Source organism: Budorcas taxicolor, chromosome 11, assembly GCF_023091745.1.
Source record: "Budorcas taxicolor isolate Tak-1 chromosome 11, Takin1.1, whole genome shotgun sequence".
Classification (NCBI taxonomy): Eukaryota; Metazoa; Chordata; class Mammalia; order Artiodactyla; family Bovidae; genus Budorcas; species Budorcas taxicolor.
The window spans coordinates 66,333,985-66,355,528 of NC_068920.1; the positions used below are offsets into that span (position 1 = coordinate 66,333,985).

General features: G+C 46.9%; 1 protein-coding gene across 12 annotated transcripts in view; it reads left to right on the forward strand.

The window, feature by feature from the left end:
* The first annotated feature begins 3,052 nt into the window (after window positions 1-3,052).
* Window positions 3,053-21,544, forward strand: part of MAP4K4 (mitogen-activated protein kinase kinase kinase kinase 4) — a 146,140-nt gene continuing 127,648 nt past the window's right edge. For all 12 annotated transcript variants that reach the window (XM_052647553.1, XM_052647557.1, XM_052647555.1 and 9 more), the window contains exons 1-2: window positions 3,053-3,174; window positions 3,516-3,581. In XM_052647553.1, the coding sequence (XP_052503513.1) occupies window positions 3,118-3,174; window positions 3,516-3,581 (123 nt within the window). In that variant the 5' untranslated portion in view covers window positions 3,053-3,117. The remainder of the gene's footprint in view (window positions 3,175-3,515; window positions 3,582-21,544) is intronic.

The window sequence follows — 21,544 nt, forward strand, 5'->3', positions numbered from 1 at the left end:
GGAGTCAGCCTCAGTGTCACGGAGTTACATTTGAGGCAGGCAGTGAACTTGTGGGCTTCCCTGGTGGCTCAGGCAGTAAAGAATCTGCCTGCAATTCAGGAGACACAGGTTCCATCCCTGCGTCGGGAAGATCCCCTGGAGAAGGAAATGGCTACTCACTCTAATATTCTGCCTGGAGAATCCCATGGACAGAGGGGCCTGGTGGGCTGCAGTCCATGGGGTTGCAAAGAGTCGGACATGACTGAGCGACCAGCACACTAACAGTGAACCCGCGGAAGGAGGCTGACTTGGGGTACCCTGGAGTGTCTGCATCGGGTTCAGCTGTGAACACCAGTGAGCACCGAGCAGGTCAATTAATATCTTTAGATGCTGGTTTCCTAATGCAGGGGTCCCCACCCTGTGGGATCTAATGCTGATGATCTGAGGTGGAGCTGATGTAACAATAATAGAAATAAAGTGCACAAGAAATGTAACGCATTTGAATTATCCCCAAACCATCTCCCCCATCCCCCGTCCATAAAAAAATTGTCTTCCACGAAGTTGGTTCCTGGTTCCCGAGAGGTTTGGGGCCACTCTCCTAATGTGTAAAGTAAGAAAAATAAGAGTACCTACCCTTTTGGGTTAATGCGAAGAATAAGGAGGATAACATATGTAAAGGGTTTAGTACACTGTTTAGACCCAATACATGTTGAGTGAGTGAGTGAGTGAAGTCACTCAGTTGTGTCTGACTCTTTGCGGCCCTGTGGACTGTAGCCCACCAGGCTTCTCTGTCCATGGGATTCTCCAGGCAAGAATACTGGAGTGGGTTACCATTTTCTTCTCCAGGGGATCTTCCCGACCCAGAGATCGAACCTGCGTCTCTTGCATTGGAGGCAGACGCTTTAACCTCTGAACCACCAGGGAAGCCCTCTTGTTAATAAGAAATACTACTAAAATATTATTACTAATACTACAATCTGAAAGTTCACACTGACACCAATCTAACTCTCTGAGTAAATTATTTACTTTATACTTATAGATAAGTCCACTGCGGTTGATAGATTAAAAACCAAATTTATTTAAAAGCACCACTAAGAATTCCCTGGCAGTCCAGTGGTTAGGACCAGGTGCTTTCACTGACATGGCCTGGGTTTAATCCTTGGTTGCGGAACTAAGATCCCACAGGTCGTGGGTGCAGTGCCACACCCCTCTTCCCCACAAGAAAGGCACCATTAAATTCATAGAAACACTGTGCTTACTATGATTTTCCTGATCTATGGATTCCAGGAGTCCCTGAATATATTTTAGCCTTATGAGAGAGTCTCAGAGTTGAAAATCTTGGCATTTTGGGAGACAGAGGAGTGGGATACACTGTTCTGGTCCAAGACTAACTTGGCTCAGGCACTTGGTTTGGGAACAGGCTGGTGGGAGTCCGTGCTCCACTTATGGGCTATGCCTTTAAAGACTTCAGGAAAATCCCTTTGATTCAATCCTTTGGCCACTGGATGTGAAGAGCTGACTCTTGGAAAAGACCCTGATGCTGGGAAAGATTGAGGGCAGGAGGAGAAGGGGTGACAGAGGATGAGATGGTTGGATGGCATCCCTACTCAATGGACATGAGTTTGAGCAAACTCTGGGAGACAATGAAGGATAGGGAAGCCTGGCACGATGCAGTCCATGGGGATCACAAAGAGTCTCCAGACTTGACTGAGAGACTGAACGACAACTTCTCTTTCAGCTTCCTCAGCCCTAAAATGAGGTTAGCATCACCCTAGGGCCATAGGAGGGCTTCAGTAGACACTGTGTGTAAACTAAGGATTGGTAAATAATGATGCTGGTGAAGCCCGATCACAAAGGCCTTGGAGTTTCATCCTGTGAGGCCCCAGTTCTCAAACTTCCCGTCGCAGCAACTCAGCATCGCCTGTACAGAGAATGAGGCCTCTCAGGCCTACCCCACACTTGGTGGATCAAACTCTGGAGGGGGAGTAGGCGATCAGCGCCTTTGCAGTCCCTTTCGGTGATTCTTGGACCCTCACGTTTAAGTCCCTGCGGTGAGGGAATACGGAGCCATTAGGGTGTTTGGCCAGCGGAGTGACAGTGATGCAATGACTGTTTGCAGACCATTTATTCACGTTAAACAGGATGAAACGGTCTAACTGCTGACTGGCTTCCAAAGTTGCCGGAAGAAGCCTGTCCATCGCTCCTCAGCGATCTCTAGGCACAGAACTTGGGGCAAGACTCCTGGTCCCCGCCTCGTCCACAGTGAGGAACTCGGCGCAAGGCAGTGAACGGAGCGGTTCGGAATCAGTTTCCGCCTAAAGTCTCGGGACGCGTCGGCCGAGTGATGCTCGGCGAATCCCCAACTACAACGAGGTCACCGGTTCAGCCTGGAAAAGAAGAGAAAGGACCCGAGAAGCCGCTAGGGAAACCGGAAACGAGGGTCTTCAGGGGCAGACTCGGCGGTGGGGGACGCGATGGGAAGAAGGGCGGCGCGGGGGCCGGGCGGACCCTCCGGCTCGGGGATCCCGGCGGGGCGGGGCGGGGCGGGGCGGGGCTCCGCGGGGGCGGGGGTCGGCCCGCCCCTCCGCCCGAGGCTGGGAGGTGGGGGGTCCGGGCTGGCTTCCCTTTGTCCCGGGTGCGCCCCCCTCCGGCCCCGCGCGCGGTCGCCGCCCGGGCCCCACCCCGCGCCCCCCGCCCTGCCGCCTCCGGGCGCGAGCGCGCTTCCGCCCGCTTTTCCTGCCAGAGGAGGAAAGGGGGAGCTGTTCGCTCTCCTCCGAGTGCGATTTCGGTGTCCCGTGTCTCCTCCTCCCGCGCCGCCACCGCCCCCGCCCCCCGCTCATCTTTGTCTGGCGGCCTCGCGCTCCGGGCTCCACACTCGGCGGCGCCGCGGCCCCTGCTCCGGGCCGCTAGTGCAGGCGCGCGCGGGGCGCGGGGCCGGGGCCTGAGGCGCGGGCGACGCCCGGGGGCCTGCCGGCCGCCCCGGCCATGGAGTGAGCGCCGCCGCCGCCCACCCGCGCTCGCCCCGCCCGCCGCCCCCGGCCTCGCCCGCGGGCCCGCGCCGCCCGCCGGGCCTCCGACGCCCAGAAACACGCCGGAGACCTACTGATCGTGGCCGATCCGCGGAGGCAGAAAGGGAAGATGGCGAACGACTCCCCTGCCAAAAGTCTGGTGGACATCGACCTGTCCTCCCTGCGGGTGAGTGGCGGCCCAGGAACACCCGGGCGCGGGTCGCGGGGCGCGCGGGGACCCGGGGCCGCGCCCTGGCCGCCCGGGCGCCGCCGCGGGAAGAACCGCGGGTACGGCGGCCCCTTTGTCTGCCCGCGTCGACGGGTGCGGGGGCCCCCGGGGCGCGACCCTTCGCCGGCGCCGCCGCCGCCCGGGACCCCCGGCCCCCGGATCGCGGCCCTTGGGCTCCCGCGACCCCACCGCACGAAGCCCACCGCTGGGGTCGCCGCCCTTTCTCTCCGGCTGTCCTGCTTCTTTATTCATTGTTGTGCTGCTTTCCGACGCTCACCCCTCCCCTCCTTCTCCTCCAGGATCCGGCGGGGATTTTCGAGCTGGTAGAAGTGGTGGGAAATGGCACCTACGGACAAGTCTATAAGGTCGGTGCGGGCGCCTCCTTTGTTTCCCGGGGGCGGGTTGAAACTTCTGGTCCGGGGGCGCCGGGGGATGGACACGCCGCCGCCCGGAGGCCATGCCGCGCGGCTTAAGTTGGGAAGAGGGGGCTTGCCTCGTCGTCCCGCTGTTTTTTAGCAGAGTTTATATTCACACTGGCCTGAAAAGACCTCATTTCCTGGCTCTCAGATAAGGAAATAACGCTCCACTTTCAGGCATGCACTTCCATAAAATGGAAAAGCATTTTTTTTTTTTTTTCCATCAGACAGCCTACATGTCCCCCCACCCCCCCCACCCCCGTTTTTCCCAGATCTGGCCTTCGGAGTTGGTGTGTTCATTAAAATTCAGAATAGGCAGGCCTCGCCTGTGATTATCCCAAAGCACTGCCTTGGCCTTGAGAATTGTCTTCGTGTTGCCTCGTTTGAATGTTCGCCGGGAGCCCAGGGAGCGGAGTTTGCTGATACCTGGTTCTGCTTTATCACCAGCATACGTTCTACCGATGGGCGCATATTTCGGGGAACAGGGGAGGGCTGTGTGTTTGGGTAGCAGGAGCAGGAAGAATTACAGGGTGAGGATTATACAGTCTGAATTCCAGGAATAACCTGTTTGACAGGTGTGTAATTGAAACAGAAATGAGACAGAGCTCAGGAGTGGCGAGGGTGCCCAGATTTCACACCTACCCCAGGTCTTTCTCTTTTTTTAACATGAGCCTCCCCCTCCCCCGGCCCCCCCAACCCCCAGTCCCTTGAAACTAACAAATTCGGAGACTCTGAGTCGGCCCTGAGTAACAGACACCTGATGAGACTAAGCTTGTTGCTGGTTTTGTTCAGTGCACGTTGTGGAGATTACCCAGAGCTCTGGCTAATGGAGGCAGGGCCCTTGAATGTTTGAAACAGAATGTGAAATGCTCCGTGTTCTGATTTGTTTCTTGTTACTGAAGGTTCTCTTCAAGTTATCTGCACTGCACCGGGGGTGTTCCATAGCTGTTCCCTGTTTTCTAGTTGGATTGGGATAGGGAAAAAAAAAAAATCTTATGAAGCAGGGCTTTGTGGCTTGCTGTGAAGAATTGTCATTGTCTGGCGAAAAGTGGAGGAGGGGGGTGTTGGAAGCTGACTGTAGACATTTTCTTCGGCCAAATTAAGTGTGGATCCCATTGTCCCTTTTTCTGCTCTGTGAATAGGGTTTATCTATCCACAGCCCCAACTTTCCCCCGATCCCGGCTGTGTACTGGCCTGTGGTCTGAACTGGACAGAGTCCGTCTTTTTAGGTGATCTCAAGTGAATCAGCATGTGTTCTGTTGGCTAACAGTTGGGGCCAGGGCCAGGTTTTTGAATTTGAAAGAGAGCCCTGTTAAGCTCGGCCTGCCGGGCTCAACTGAATTTGGAAGCTTTTGGAAAATTTTGGAAACGGTCATGTTGCAACTCCCTGAGTGGTCTGCTAACTGGCTCCAAGACTGTTCTCCCCAGCCTCAGTGTTTGTTTAAGCACTGGTTGGTTTTTCCTAACCGAGTTTTTCTGGCCAGGTCCGAGTGGTAACCGTCTTCGTCCAAGTGAGTTAGCCAGGGCTTGTTCTTGACCTGGTTACACAGAAGTTGGGTTGTTTGGGTCTTCAAGGGTCAGCCAAATGTGAAGACTGGTGGAAGTAGACCAGAAGCTGTTTTTGTTTTTAAACTGTAAGAGAAAAAGAGAGTGAACCATGGATGTGTCTTCATGGGTTTAGGAGCTAGGGGTTCTTAACGGGAGCAGCTGGGGCAGGTTCACTCCCAAGCTTTCCCCTGCTCCTTCCCTCTGGTTCCGCACTCTCTCCCCCAAAGCTTTTGGGATCGATTTGCTAAGCACCAGGTTTGGGAAGCTGTTGGGATTGGGTAGTAACAGGCCCCCTGGCTCTCTCCTTACAAAGTACAGTTGAGAAGAAATTCTCAAATTATGCAAAGGCGAGGAAACTATAGGAAATCTGTGCAACAATGGCCTGCAGTCTGAAGCAGGAGCACGACGGGAGCTTTTGCTCGCCTGCAGTTGGTTTATTATTACGGAGAATTTGAAACACATCGGGGAGGAAGAGGCAAGCACTGGCCTCACAGTGACCAGCATGTGACTGATCTGGTTTTCTCTGCTGTCCTTCCTCCCACCTCCATTATCTTCACATAAAACCTAGATGCCATTTCCCCATAAATACTTCAGTTGGTGTCTTTTTTTTCTTTTTTTCTTTTGGGTAGTCTCCATGCTGTTCTCACACCAAAAAAACTGAATTCCTTTCTAGCAAATGTTCAGTTTTTTTTTTTTTTAAATTGAAGTCTAGTTGATTCGCAATGTTGGGCTAGTTTCAGATGTACAGAAAGATGATTCAGTTATATGTATGTATATGTATATATAGTTATATATATATGTATGTATGTAAATATTCTTTTCCAGATTCTTTTCCCTCGTAGATTATTACAGAATATTGCGTTACCTGTGCTATGTAGTAGGTCCTCATTAGCTGTCTATTTTATGTATAGTAGTGTGTATATGTTAACCCCAAACTCCCTGATTTATCCCCCATCCCTGCTTTGGTAACCATGTTTGTTTCAGATGTTCAGCGCTAAATTTTCCTGATCATCTCATATATGTTTTCTTACTCGCATGATAAAGTCTTTCATATTTTTGAACTGACCCTGGGAAATTGAGTCTTAGGTGGAGAGAGCAGAAACCGCTAACATCTCGGTTTTTTTCCTCCCTTTGTTATTTCTAGGACCGTTGTCATCATGCCTAGAAGTGTGTTTAGGGTTTCTGTTTCATGATTTGCATACAGTGGTTTTGTGATTAGATTATTGACACTCTAGCATTTGTTTACTCTTCCTGAACGTCCATCAATGTGACTAGTGTCAGAGTTTGGAAATGAAAAGAACAATTGTAGGTGAAACACCTGTACGCTGAGCAGCCTGTACTCCTAGTTTATTTCATTGTTATATTTTCTGTTTTTAATTTTTTTCTGTGAACTTTTTTTAGTGGTTAGTGTTGCTTGTTTTTAGAAGCTTGTGTTTACATGAAGTGAATGGGTTGAGAGAGGGAGTTTGCTGAGTTTTGAGATGTTCTATGGAAATGGCTTTCTTGGGGAGTTTAGAATTTTCTCCATTCCTGACTAAAATGGTATAGTTGAACAGTACATAACTTTTATTTTTAATAAAAGATGTGAGACATAGGCTGTATTCTGTTTAGAGAAACTTAGTTTTTGCTTTAGGTTTTTGAGTGATCGTAGGGAAGGATACTCATAAATTTAAAAGGGAAAAACATTGTGAGTTTCTGTTTGCAGGGTTTCATTCGGAGTACCATGCATTTATAAAAGAAGTGTCTGTAAAATGTTCCTGTGCGTGTGGAGTAGTGAGTGGTAGTAGATGTAGTGAATATTAATTATTGTCATCCAACGGGGGTGGTGATAATGGAAAGAATCCCAACCAGGATTCATAGATCGAAGTTCATTTTTGTGTCATGGGAGTTTGTTGCTTTTAAATTTGGCCAGCTGTGTTTCTTTTCTTGGGGTAGCTACTCTTTATTTTGCTTTTTTGTGCGCATTCGGTGGCCAGTGGTCCAAAATGTCTTGGCTAAAGACAGGAAAATCCTGCACCTCTCTGGTGTGTGGGGGTGGGGTGAGGGGGTGGTTAGGGAGCTGAGAATCCGGCAGCCCCTTTGCCTGGAGTCAGGGCTTCCTCACTGGAGGGACGGATGAGCATCTTGACTGTGACCTTGTCCTTCTGGGCTGGAGGCCTCCTCCGGGCCTGAAGATGGGGAGTAGCGTTAACCCGAGAGTTGGCCACCTGTTAGGCGCTGTGCAAATGCCATCCCCCTCTTTTATTGAAAGCGGGGTATGTGTGGCCAAAGGTGACCCTCTGGGAGTGGCAGGAGGGCTAGGGAGTGGTGGGCATCTGGAAGAGGGTTTATTCCTGTTGGTGTTGAGGACGCCCCTCATTCCTTGGCATCAAGGATCCATTGGAAGTTTGGGGGTCTCTGACAGTAGGAGGCTGGCTCAGATGAGGTTTGGAGAAGGAGAAGGTGAGATGGTTGGCCTGGGTCAGCAGTCCAGGGGAGAGAGGGGGAAGGCCAGGCCTGGGCAGGGCAGCAGAGAGAGGAGTGTTGGACTGAGTACTTGGGCTTCCTTCCTTGATCAGTTCACTCCGTGTCTGCAATTTTGGTGTGGTTCTTTACATGGGTCCACTGTTTGCCTGCTGGGTGAGGAGGAACCTTGGGATTTTTGAAAGTGCTGAAATTGCTTTCCATTGCTTAGCAGTAAAAGTGCCATGTAAATTGTGCAGCTTTAAAAAATCATCAGTGTAACATTTTGGAGCAGGCACTTAAACTTTTGTGAGAGGGGAGGTTTCTGCAAATGTTACCTTATCAGGGTAGCTGACTCTTGCTCTTAATTGAGGTGAAGACATTCACTGGGGCACAATGAACTTTGTAGAACTGCATGTTTTCCTTAAGAGGAGAGTTGATCGGCCTCCCAGTGGCATGTACAGACTTGTTCAGAGACACAGAGCTCCTTCCTGCTAGAAAGATTCCGGGCCTGAGTTGAAGGGAGGCAGAGAGGACACACAGGCGAGTGGCTCTCTTAAAAAATAATTATCAACCCAAACTTCCAAAAACTCTTTTGAAGTGAAACTAAATTAGGAATGTCAAAAGCCTTGCAGAAAAGCCAACCATCAGATAACACCATGCTGATAGTTTTTTTAAACTCCTTATTGTTTGAAACTTTGTAATATAGTGTTTATTTCTGTAGCTTGCAGACTTGTATTTTGTCTCCCCCCCCCCCAATGGATCTGATATATGTCTGTTTCTGTATATTGACATCATCCAAAAATATTATCTGGGGGCCCTTTTGGTACAGAGTGTGTATTCATAGATTTTTGTGGACTGACCCTGGGAAAGCAAAGATGATTTTTGGAAAAATAGATCCTACTTTGGAAGTAATGAATCCATGAGCAGGTGTGCTAAACCTAGGAATAATCTAAGGCGTTTCATCCCCAGGGAACAAAAAAATACTATAAAATGCATTTTAACCTAAAGGTGGGTGCTTTGACACATGCATTTCATATATGGTCTTTTATTTTGTTTCTTCTCTTTCTTAGTAAATATATACTTCCATCTTGTTATGAATAGCGGCTTGAGGCAAGATATAAATCCAGAATTGGTTAAGAAAAGGGCAGAAAATGCAAGTTTGCAAGCCGAAGGGCTGCCTGCCCTCAGAGCTGTCGGGCGTTCTCTGTCTCGCAGCCGCACTGACTTTAGGGTGCCTGTGCTTTTCATCGTTAGTAACAGTGCTTTCAGCTGTCTCTGTTCTGATGACTTACATTGGCAGACAGCAGTGCATACAAATTATCTTGCAAGTGCACGGCTTGCAGACCCAGGTGACCCGGGTACCAAACAGGACTCTTGCCCAGAGTGCAGCGCTGAAAGCTTCACTCTCTATCTTATAAAGGAGAATGTACAAGAGTGCAGACCAAGAATTGATGGTAGTGGAGTCAGGAACTTAATCCGCACTGGGTTCTCAAAGTTGAACTCTGCCTGTTTAGAACTTTTTGTGATGATTGTAAGGGTCGAAACAATTTTAGGTTGTCACCTTACTGTTTGAAAATCAGGGTTTTAAAAACTTTATTTCTCCCACAAGTAGCTAGATATTTAGCTAGTGGATCGCAGGTGATCTTAAAAGTACTTGCGAGTAACTGCTGTAAATATTTAGTATAAACAGATTTTTTTGTGAATTCAGGTTGGTTTTAATACCGCTCTGAATAATCAGTGTTAACGTATTAAAAAGCTGTGTTGAACGTTTAATTTGGGACCTGATTTTCATTGGAACATGATTATCAGGGGCAGAGATTCCCAAGTACTTTTAGAAGATTCTGTTTACAGTTATTAATATTTTGGGCTCATAAGATGATAACACAAGAATTGAATCATCAGAATACATTTGTCGGTCACAACTGAACAATAACATTTTTCGGACTTAGGGAGGGATGGTGAGGAAGAGAATGGAGACCAGGGCAGTGTTAATATCACCGGTGACCAGCGTGGCAGCTGAACAAACGGCCTCAGGTTTTTATGATACTCTGTTAGGAGGTTGGCTAAGTAATAAGCATCAGCTGGCATCGTTCACAAGCAAAGTGTGCGCGCAATGTGTTGGCAAGCGCTGAGTTGCGTGGCACTGTTTTCTGTAAGAATTTCAAAAGGAAGGACCAAATGGTAAGTTTTAGAACTTCTCAAGTTTTAAAAACTGGGATCTTAGAAACTGACATCTGTGTAGCATCATGAGGAACTTGGAGCTAGTTTTGGGAGACCAGTTAACCACACGGGGCTGGTGTCCTGCCTCTCAGGGCGCCCACTGCCCTGCAGCCCGAGCTGGGCCCTGCCTGATGGTTGGTGTCCGTGCAGCGGTGCAGGCAGTGTGTTTACCTTCCAGGAGCACAGGGAAGACGGAGTGGACAGCGTGTGCCAGACGTGTAACATCCTGAGACGGCTCTGTCTCCCCAGGCCCTGCACCCAGACACAACCCATGCACCCAACCCCAGCTTTCCAGCCTCCAAGGGGCTTGGGCCATAAAATACAGTACCAACTAGACAAGGAAAGAGACAGAAAATCAGATACAGAAAATACCATCCTGAGTCTTTTTTTAAATTTAGTTTATTGGAGTATAGTTGGTTCTACAATGTTGTGTTAATTTCTGCTGTATAGCAAAGTGATTCAGTTTTATATATATAATACACATCCTTTTTCATATATGCACATTCTTTTCCATTATGGCTTATTTTTAATATAGTTCCCTGTGGTATATAAGGTACTACTATTTAAGGTCCTACAAAGATAACAGTTTCGAAACTTAGAGTTGTCCTGTTCCAAGATGCTTTTAGTTGATCCATCTGAAATTGACTGCCGTATTTTAAAATTATGTGCTTGCATGGCTTTTTCTTGGTTGATTAGTTTTGCACACTTACTGACTTCTAGAGATGCTAGTTATGGTTTTTGAACTGCTGTTGTGATCTTTTGTGAAGAATTAGCTGTTATACCTGCCTGCCTCCCTTAAATGAGTATATCATAATTTGGGGTTAAAATGATACCGCTTATCTCTGAGCCAAGTAGTCTAATAGGATTCCATTTTCTGTTTTAAACACTTGAAAAGGTACATCAGATGCCTAGCAGAGTTAAGCTTTTATCAACTTTTTTTTTTAAACGCTTAAGTATGACAAATGACTTATTGTTTCAGATAACTTACTTTTTGTTGTTCAGTTGTTGTGTCCAGCTCTTTGCAACCCCATGGACCGCAGTATGCCAGGCTTCCCTGTCCTTCACTATCTCTTGGAGTTTGCCCAGATTCATCTCTGTTGAGTTGGTGTTGCCATCCAACCATTTTATCCTCTGACGCCCCCTTCTCCTTTGGCCCTCAAGCTTTCCCAACATCAGGGTCTTTTCCAGTGAGTCAGCTCTTCACATCAGGTGGCCAAGGTATCGGAGTTTCAGCTTCTGTCCTTCCAGTGAATAGTCAGGGTTGATTTCCTTTAGGATTGACTGGTTTGATCTCCTTGCTGTCCAAGGGACTCTCAAGAGTCTTCTCTAGTACCACAATTCGAAAGCATCCACTTTTTGGTGCTCGGCCTTCTTTATGGTCCAGCTCTCACATCTGCACATGAGTACTGGAAAAACCATAGCTTTGACGATATGGACCTTTGTTGGCAAAGTGATATCTCTGCTTTTTAATATGCCATCTAGATTTGTCATAGCTTTCCTGTTCAACAGGAAGGAGCCTATAGACTCACTTTTTTCTCCCTGGAGGGGAGCTGGCCAGGTATACGTGCCCTCACTTTGGTGTGTCATAGCTCTGGTCCTGGACCATCTATTTCCTGGATACCATCTATTTCTTTTTTTGTTTTTGGATTACTGCCTTAACTTTCCTGAACCACATCCTCCAGGTGCAAAAGTTTTGTCTTTGGATAGCTGAAAATGTTTGCATTCTACCTTTGCATGGGATTTATATATTAGCTGGTGGAAAATACTGTTGGCTGGAAATCCATTTTTCTCTTGGAGTTTTGAAGACACTGCTCTTCTATTTGAGTGTGACCTGTTCTAACTTCTTTGGGGAAGCTTTTAGGATATTTTCTTTATTCCTGATGTTCTTAGATTTTGTGATTGTCGTGTATTGTCATTCCCTGTTCCAAGAGCTTGGTTAATTCTTTTCATTAGGAGCTGCCCTTTTCTTCTGGGAAATTTTTCCTTTTTTCCCCCTCCAAATTCCCAGCCTTCTCTTTCTGAAAGTCCTATTAGTCACCTCTTTGATTTATTTTCTTATCTTTTCCTCTATTGTTTTCAGTCTTTTTTGTCCTACTATTATGAAATGCCTTTGACTTTCTGTTTCAATGTTTCTATTGAATTTTAAGCCTTGTCATATTTTTAATTTATGAGAAGCCCTTTTTCACAGGTTTTTTTTTTTGTAATCTACATCTATTCTTTCTTGGATTTATTTCTTATCTCGGAGGATGTTGAGTGTAGATATTTTTGGTTGGTTGGTTTTCTTGAGCTCCTGTGTTATTTTCCCTTTTCCTCCAGATTTCATTTTTCTTATTTGTTTATTTGGGTCTCTATCTATTAGTGTGTGTGTATTCTTTTTTTCAGATTCTTTTCCCTGATTGGTTATTAGGAAGTATTGAGTATCGTTTCTTGTGCTATCTATTGGCTCTCTGTTTTACGTGTAGTAATGCATGTATGTCATCCCAACCTCGTAAGTTATCGCCGTTGCTCCGCACCAGCCTCCTGGAGACAGAAAAGTTTGTTCAGCAGGTTTGTTCCTTTAACCAGCTTTGTTGAGGTATTTTTATGCATTCTGGGGTTCACCCGCCTCTCGCCTGCATTTCAGGCATCTTTGGTAACATGTTGAGTGCATGACTGTTACCACAAGTCAGTGTTCAGCACGTCCCTTGCCCTAGCAAGGTCCCCTCTCGCCTTTCACAGTGAACCGCCCTGTTCCATCCCAGGGCCCCAGACAACCGCCCACCTATTTTCTGTCTATAATTTGCCCTTTTTGAGCGTCATGTATAAATACAACCATGCCCATGTGGTTGCTGGTGTGTGCTTCCTTCCGCTTTGCACGATGCTTCAAGGTTCGTCCCCGCTGCTGAGCATGGTGGTTTGTCCCTTTGTCTGGCTGGATGGCATCCAGGGTGTGGACAGGCTGTGTTATGTCCACCGGTTTGCCAGCTGACGGACGTCGCGGTTGTTCCCAGGTTTTGGCTTTTGGGAGGAGCGCCTTCTGCAGGTGTCTGAGTCTGGCCTCTGAGATGCTTTCCGAAGAGCTGCACCTGGAGCCTTCCGCAGAAGAGAAGAGAGGGGCGTCGGTCTGCCCCGGTCTCCCGCCTCGTCGTCAGCATAACTCATCACCTGCTGGTTCTGATGACCCAGCCCCTTCCCTTGAAACCATTACCTTTCCCGCCCTCCGTGTTAGTCATCACTGTTAGTTTAGGTCATCCCTTTAAGCATGAAAAGTTTCTTATCACTGTAAAGACACACTGTGCACTATCAGTGAGGTCAGTGGTATCGGGAACTAGACCAGACCTGTTCTTCCTTCTCACATGTGTTGGGGGATTCCCTTGTCCAGAGCCAGCCATTTGCCATGTGATGCTGAAGACTGGAGTTTTCCTTTATCTCAGACAGAAACCACTGACTCACCAGGATTTTAAAAAACGTAACAAAATCTGTTATCCTTGGTCAGAAGGGTGTATATGAAGGTAAAGAAACGATTTGTTGCACTATATGGGGGAATACGGGACTTCCCAGGTGGCTCAGGGGTAAAGAATTCGCCTGCCAATGCAGAACATTCAGGAGTCATGGATTCAATCCCTGGGTCGGGAAGATCCCCTGGAGGGGGAGGAAATGGCAACCCACTCCAGTATTTCCAGTGTTCTTGCCTGGAAAATCCCACGGACAGAGGAGCCTTCATGGGGTTGTGAAGACTTGGACATGATTAAGCACGTGTGTGTGCACACACACAGATGGGTTGGGGGGGAATACAGCTATTCATTTGATTTTCCTCAAGTGTACCTTTCAGGGTATTTTTTCATCTCTCATTCTAAAGAACTCTTATGATATCTTTATTAGAGACTTGAATGCATTCAGGTCAAATCTAAATTTAATATGAGGGTACTTTCGGAAAATTCTTGTACTTAGAGCTTTCATTCTTACCTGCTTATGATACTGACAGTCCAGAGAGGGTTGCAGAGAGTCAGATATGCCTGAGCACACACACGTATGATGCTAATAGGGACACGTATGCTGTTAACGGGGACTGCCCTGGTGGTCCACTGGTTAAGAATCCATGCTTCCACCCTAGGGGCGAGGATTCAATCCCTGCTCGGGGAACCAGGATCCTGCATGCCGCGTGTTGTGGCCAAAAAAAGAAAAGAGAATACTGTTGTCAGTCAGACCCCACGCCGCGTCAGTGACTCTGGGACCCTCTGTGTGACTGTGGGGTAGTTTGCTGACTGTTCAGTTGGGAGATCTCAGGTCAAAGGCTGAGTGTCACCCCGGTCAGGTCTGTGCATCCAAGGGACGTAGGAATTACTGGGACCCCGAGTCAGTCACTGAGGACGCCTGGGGTTGAGGATGTGCACTCAGGTGGCGCAGGCTTTCCTGGCTGCACTCGCTCACCTGCGGGGGCCCGCCTACCGTTTCAGGGCCTTTCCTGTTTGAACATGGCGAGTGAGAATACCTCAGCTTTCTCTCTGTGTGTCTCCTTCTAGTTCCCAGAACAGACTTGCAGATGTTCAGCTCTTTATTCTTTACTGACTTGGGGGCTTGGCGTCTGTCCGGCGTGTTGCTGTTGGTGAGAGATCTGAGCCTGCTTTGCTAGCCGCAGCCCTTTCACGTGTCTCTTAGTCTGTTGCTGGCTGTGGACATGGTGTGCCAGGCACCATGCTGGGCTCCTTCCTGGTTTTGTTCAGTCGCTCAGTCGTGTCTGACTCTTTGCGACCCCGTGGACTACAGTACTCCAGGCTTTCCTGTCCTTTGTCTCCCACAATTTGCTCAAACTCAGGTCTGTTGAGTTGGTGATGACATCCAGCCTTCTCCTTTTCTGTTGCCCCCTTCTCCTCCGGCCTTCAATCTTTCCCAGCATCAGGGTCTTTGCTAATGAGTTGGCTCTTCACATCAGGTGGCCAAAATACAGCATCTGTCCTTCCAATGAATATTCAGGGTTGATTTCCTTTAGGACTAACTAGTTTGATCTTGCTGTCCAAGGGACTCTCAAGAGTCTTCTTCAACACCACAGTTCAAGAGCATCAGTTCTTTGGTGCTCAGGCTTCTTTCTGGTCCAAGTCTGTATGGACCTTCTTGGTGGCAATGAACAAGAAAAGTGGTCAGTGCGCCATTGGGCAGCAGGTAGCCCTCAGTTTGAGGCGGGTGATGTGGCCAGTGGGAAAGAGCGGGGGACTGTGGGAGGCCATAACTAAGCTGGATCTGATAGAGCAGACATGGTGATGTGCAGTGAAGCTTTATGGTTTAAATTCGGTCTCTGGCTGAGGCAGAGATGGGTGAGGAGCCTTGGAGCTGATGACTCATCGTCCTGGTTAATGGAATAGAGATAAGAGGGGTGTGTCCCATTGATTATGGTGATTGCCAGCCCCGTTCAGTTTTCCCAGAGCACATGTCTCTCTTGAGGCCTTGTGTCCTCCCTCTGCTGCTCTTGTGGTGTCTGGACTTTGCTGAGTTAGCAGCTCTCCGTGGAGCCCTCGTCAGCACCCCCATGGGGAGCAGGGTGGGGAAGGCGTGCTTGTCAGACCTTGGGGTGTCCTGTGAGCAACCTGCGGTGCTCGTATTTGGGGATGGGCGACATCGCCTGTCATTTTTTCGCCTTGCTCCTCTGTTATTTTCACTTTTGCTTCCCTCCTTACTGCTTGGCGCTTCTTAGCAGTACTGGCTCCTTCAGCACTGCTTTTATACTTTTACGCTTGCTTTCGGACGTCCTGGGCTTGAAATAAAGCTGCTGTACTGAGCCCTGCACCGTGCTGTCCAGTAAAGTACACAAGAGCACAGCCACTTGTCCAGGATGCACGCATGTGATAATTTTCACCAGACACGTGAGCTGACTTACGTGATTGGACATGTCAACACACATTGGCATCTTTGAAGGTTCACAACTTGAAGGTCTGTATGTAGGGGACTTACTATATTCAGAGTTATGCAGTCGTAGCTGCCATTTGGAACATATTCGTTACTCCAAAGAAGAAATCTCATATCCCAGTCCTCCTTTCTGCCTTTCTCACCTCAGCCCCAGGCTACTACTGATCTACTTTCTATTGTTGTTGTTCAGTGGCCAAGTCATATCTGACTGTTTGCTACCCCATGGGCCGCAGCACACCAGGCTTCTCTGTCCTTCACTGTCTTCCGGAGTTTGCTCAAATTCATGACCATTGAGTCAGCGATGCCATCCAACCATCGCGTCCTCTGCCTTCTACCTCTATAGATTTACCAATTCTACACGTTTCATATAAATGAAATCATTCAGTATGTGTTTTGTGAGCACTTAGCCTGTGTTTGAGGTTCATCTGTGTTGTAGTAGGACTTCCCTGGTAGCTCAGCTGGTGAAGAATCCGCCGGCAATGCATGAGGCCCCGGTTCGATTCCTGGGTCAGGAAGATCCCCTGGAGAAGGGATAGGCTACCCACTCCAGTATTCTTGGGCTTCCCTGGTGGCTCAGCTTTTAAAGGCTCTGTCTGCAATGTGGGAGACCTGGGTTTGACTTCTTGGGTTGGGAAGATCCCCTGGAGAAGGGAAAGGCTACCTACTCCCAATATTCTGGCCTGGAGAAGTCCATGAACTATTTCATAGGGTTGCAAAGAATTAGACACGGCTGAGCGACTTTCTCTTTCACTGTGTTGTAGTATGTATTGGTACTTCATTTCTTTTTGTTGCAGAATAACATTCCATTGAATGGATGTACTAGTTTTATTTATTATTCAGTTGAGGGTCTTGTGGACCGTTTCTACTTTTGGTCAATTAGGAATACTACTGCTGTGAACATCTGTGTATAAGGTTTTGTATAGACTGTTTTCATTTTCTTGGTTGTCTATCTAGGAGTAGAATTGCTTTTACTGTCACATGTTAGCTCTAACCTTTAGAGAAACCGCTAGTTTTCCAAAGCAACTGGACCATTCAGCATTCCCACCAGCAGTGTATGAAGGTTCCAGTTTCTGTACCTCCTTCCCATACTTGTAATTATCTATTTGATTATAGCCATCCTAGTGGTATTTCATTTTAGTGGTTTAGATTGTTTTTCTTTGATAACTAATAATGTTGAGCATCTTTTCACATGGTTGTTGGTCATTTGAATATATTAGGAGAAATGGTATCCATATCCTTTGCACATTTTAAAATTGTGTGTTTTGTTTTTTCAAGTTTTTCATCTCTAAGAATTCTTTATGTATTCTGGATACAAGTCTTTTGCCAGATGTATGACTTGCAAAGATTTTCTCCCATTCTGTGAGTTGACTTTTTGCTTTCTTGATGGTGGACTTTGGAGCCCAGAAGTGTTTTTAATTTTGATAAAGTTCAGCTGACTATTTCTTTTGCTTTGTGTGCTTGTGGTGTCGTATTGAAGAACCTACTGCCTAAGCTGATTATTGAAGATTTCCTCCTATGTTTTCCTTTTGAATCTCATAGTTTTGACTCTTACATTTAGCTGTTTGATCCACTCTGAGTTAATTCTGTGTCGATTCTGAAGTAGGGGTGCAGCTTCATTCATTTTCATGTGGATATCCGGTGGCCCAGCACCCTTTGTTAAAAGGACTGTTCCTTTCCCATTAAGTTGTTCAGATACACATGTCAAAAAACAAGTGACCTTAAATGTGAGCATTTCTGAGCTATTTTCCCTTACTTAAATTTCTGAACTCTGAACTCTGAATTCCATTCCACTCCATCCCCTTGATCTCTGTTTATCCTGTTGCCAGTCCCACACAGTTTTGATTACTGTAGCTTTGTGGGAGGTTTGGAAATTGGGAAGAGTGAGGAGTAGTCCTCCAAGCTTGTTCTTGGAAAGGACTACTGATTTTGCTAATTTTTTGCTAATGACTAACCATGGCACATACTTTCAAGACGCTTTTCTGGCACTTGACAAAAGTTCTGTGGGTTAGGACTTACTCCTCTCATGATGGAAGATCTATTGTTTTGCAGACTAATGTGTCTATTCATATGTGTGTGTGTATGTGTGTTCACCTCCTCGGTTGTGCCCAACTCTTTGTGACCCCATAGAATGTAGCCCACCAGGCTCCTCTGTCTGTGGAATTCTCCAGGCCAGAATACTGGAGTGGGTTGCCATTTCCTGCTCCAGGGGATCTTCCTGATCCAGGGATCAAACCCATGTCTCTTGTGTATCTTGGATTTGCAGGCAGATTCTTTGCCAATCAGATCACAGACTGTTCCCATCCCATCCCTCAGTATTTATGAGAGAACATCTAGAGATACTCTCAGTTCCTCCTGCATAAACCTTAAGGAATGATTTGATAATGTTACTGATTCTTTCAAAATCTTTATAAATTAAGTACCATACAGTATAGCAGAGGAAAAAAAAAAAAGATGCAAGGAAATGGAATCATGCCAAGCTGTCTAGATATGAAATAGCTCTCCCTAGATTTTTTTTTATCATTTCTTACAAAATTTTCACTGTAGAAAACTTCACTGTAGAAAATTTCACTGTAGAAAGTCTATTCCAGATAGACTTTCTACAAATATATACTTAGATAACATGCTTATCATTATCAGAAGCATAGAGAACTATGTTTCTTAAGGAAGATCAAAGACTCTGGCCCTGAAACACTAAGAAATAGTTTGCCTTGAACCTCAAGGGTTGATGAATCAAAAATTTCTGTTACAGCAGAATCTTTGGTATGCCTAAAATATGTCATCTAAGAGGAAAATATGTGCATTGCTAGCGCAGTATTTCAGTTTGAATGATAAATAAAGAAGTTCCTACCTCCCATCACCAGAAGTAACAAATACCCAAGGATCTTTCCATTGCAATTACAGTCTGGAAACTCAGCTGGCCTTGGGACAGAGCAGATTGTTGAAAATCTTCAGGAGCCTTACTCATACATGAGTGCAGATAAATCTCAAATCCAACCCACTGCAATGCTCTTAAGAAACAGTGGTGACTTCAAGGCACTTTGGAAATCTGATGGTGCTGTGTAAGTGCTACATAATGGTCTTGTCAGATTTAGTTTAACACTTACTATTCTTATACTCTCAAAACATAGTTTTTAACTTTTTAAACTGCTTGTTTATAAATAACTAGCAAAAGAGGAACTACCCAGAACACAGATTTCACCTGTGCAACCTGCTCAGACTAAATTACAGGGAAGGGAGCTTTTGCTAAAATGCATTTCCTCTACTTGTGAAGAAACCGTTGAGAAGTGAACTTAAACTCCGAGAAGATTGTGCCATCTTGTACAACATGTTTTGGGCTTCCCTGGAGGCTCAGTCAGTAAAGAATCTGCCTGCGAGGCAGGGGACCCAGGTTCAATCCCTGGGTTGGAAAGATCCCCTGGAGAAGGACATGGCAACCAATTCCAGTATTCTTGCCTGGAGAATTCCAAGACAGAGGAGCCTGGTGGGCTACAATCCATGGGGTCACTAAGAGTCAGACCCGACTGAGTGATCACACACACACACACAGACACACACACACACACACACACACACACACACACACACACTGTTAAATGAGCCCCTCTTCCCCCCAAAAGAGTTTAAGAAGTATATTCCTCAACTGTCTTCTGTAGTTAATCAAAGAAATGTGCTTTCATCACCAAATTGTGGGAAAACTATGAAGTTCATTACTGATATCATCAACCCTGAATAAGCATGGAAATTAGGCATTTGTGGCATTAGTGCCCTTATAAGAAGAGGCCAGGGACATCCCTGGTGGTCCAGTGGCTAAGACTCCACACTGCCAGTTCACAGGGTCTGGGTTTGATCCCTGGTCAGGGAACTAGATCCCACATCCCACAACTAAAGAAACTGCATGCTGAAACTACAATCTGGTGTGGCCACATAAATAAATAAAAATGTAAAAATCTTCATTTTACAGAAAATGTCTAATCATTAATTGCAGTGTTATCAGCTGAGAGTTAGGAGTTTTCATCTCTGTGTTTGAATGGATGATAATAGGAAAAGGGTAAGTCAAGTCATGGGGCTTCCCTGGTAGCTCAGATGGTAAAGAGTCTGCCTGCAATGCAGGGGCCCCGGGTTCGATCCCTAGGTTGGGAAGATGCCCTGGAGAAGTCAGTTGTTTGTCAGCTTTGGTTTTAGGTGGTCAGATGCCTGGCTTCATATATGGCAACACGAGGCCTGCTTTACTTAGCTTAGCAGGAAATGAGAGTGGGGCCTGGAGGAAACCATGTGTCTCCGGCATGTACTTTGCAAGCTTCTCATTGGCGTTTAGAGTAAGTGAAGTGTACTTCCTTCCCCAAAATGCTGATGATGAAGTGGAAATAAGATCTATATACAGGTGAACTAACCAGATTGTGTCTGATGTTTACGTGTCAGAAGATGGAATTTGAGATGAGTTCCAGTTCTCAGGAAGAATAAAACAAATGCTGAGATTTGAGGGTTGAATGCCAGAGGTTAAGGTTCTCCTACATGACACTTAATTTCTTTATGTGGATTGCTTTTTCATGTCAGTGGGTCACACACGTGGGGCAGTGTCCAGGGTGTGTCATCTGCAGTGTTTGAGAGCTGAGGGTATTCCGCACACTAATTTTGGTGGGTTTAGGGAAGAATCAGGATGTAATGTGACTGTATAAAGGAATGGGAATGTGTAGATGAACACTCACAAGAGAACACAGGCTGGACATTGGAGACTGGACGGATCTATGGGAGTTTTGGAACCAATATGATTTGAGTTAGTAAAGAGTGGGGCCATCTTGGTGGTGTGTTAAAAAGATAATTGCCCTCTTGAGTAGTGACTCCATGAGATCTTTTGTACATGTATATATATTTCTTAATTTTAATCCTTATTTCACATATGAATAATTTGTGAGGTTGAGTAATTTGCCTACAGTCACATAGCTAGTAGGCAGTGGAGAAACTGGGTGTTAAGGCTTTTCAGTTGACTTGGGTTTAGCACTTACCCATTTTCCAGGCTGTTTCCCAGAGTATTGGCAGGTTGATTTGATAGGCCAGGTGTGACCAGGCAGGAAGGCGTGGGGCCCTGGAATCCCCGTGGGATGAGGGACGGATGGGAGCAGGGCCGGGGTTGAGAGGCAGAAGGGGCAGAGGCTGCCAGCCCTGAAGGCCCCACCCCCCCGCCCGGTTTTCTGTGCTTCTTTGTTGTTGCTCTTGAGTCACTCAGTTGTGTCCGACTCTTTGCGGCCCCTTCCCTGTCCTTCACTATCTCCCTCGGTTTCCTCAGACTCCTGTGCATTGAGTCGGTGATGCCACCCAACCATCTCATCCTCTGTCACCCTCTTCTCCTCCCGCCTTCAGTCTTTCCCAGCATCAGGGTTTTTGCAGTGAGTCAGCTCTTTGCATCAGGTGGCCACAGTATTGGAGCTTCAGCATCAGTCCTTCCAGGGAATATTCAAGGTTGATTCCCTTTAGGATTGACTGGTTTGATCTCCTTTGGTGCTTTTCAACCTCTTTTTTTTTTTTTTTTTTAATTAAATATATATTTTTATTTGGCTGCACTGGCATTAGCTGTGGCATGTGGACTCTAGTTCACTGACCAGGGAGCCAGTTCCCTTCCCTGACCAGGCATCGAACCCGGGCCCTCTGCGTTGGAAGTGCAAAGTCTTGGCCACTGGACCACCAAGAAAGTCCTGGTGCTTCTCAGCCTCTAATGTGCTCTTGAGTCAGCTGGAGAGCTTGTTAAAACGCAGGTTGTCATCCAGCTGTCTGGGGTGGGGCTGGGGCTGGGGGGGGAGGGGGTCTGTGTGTCTGAAACGCTT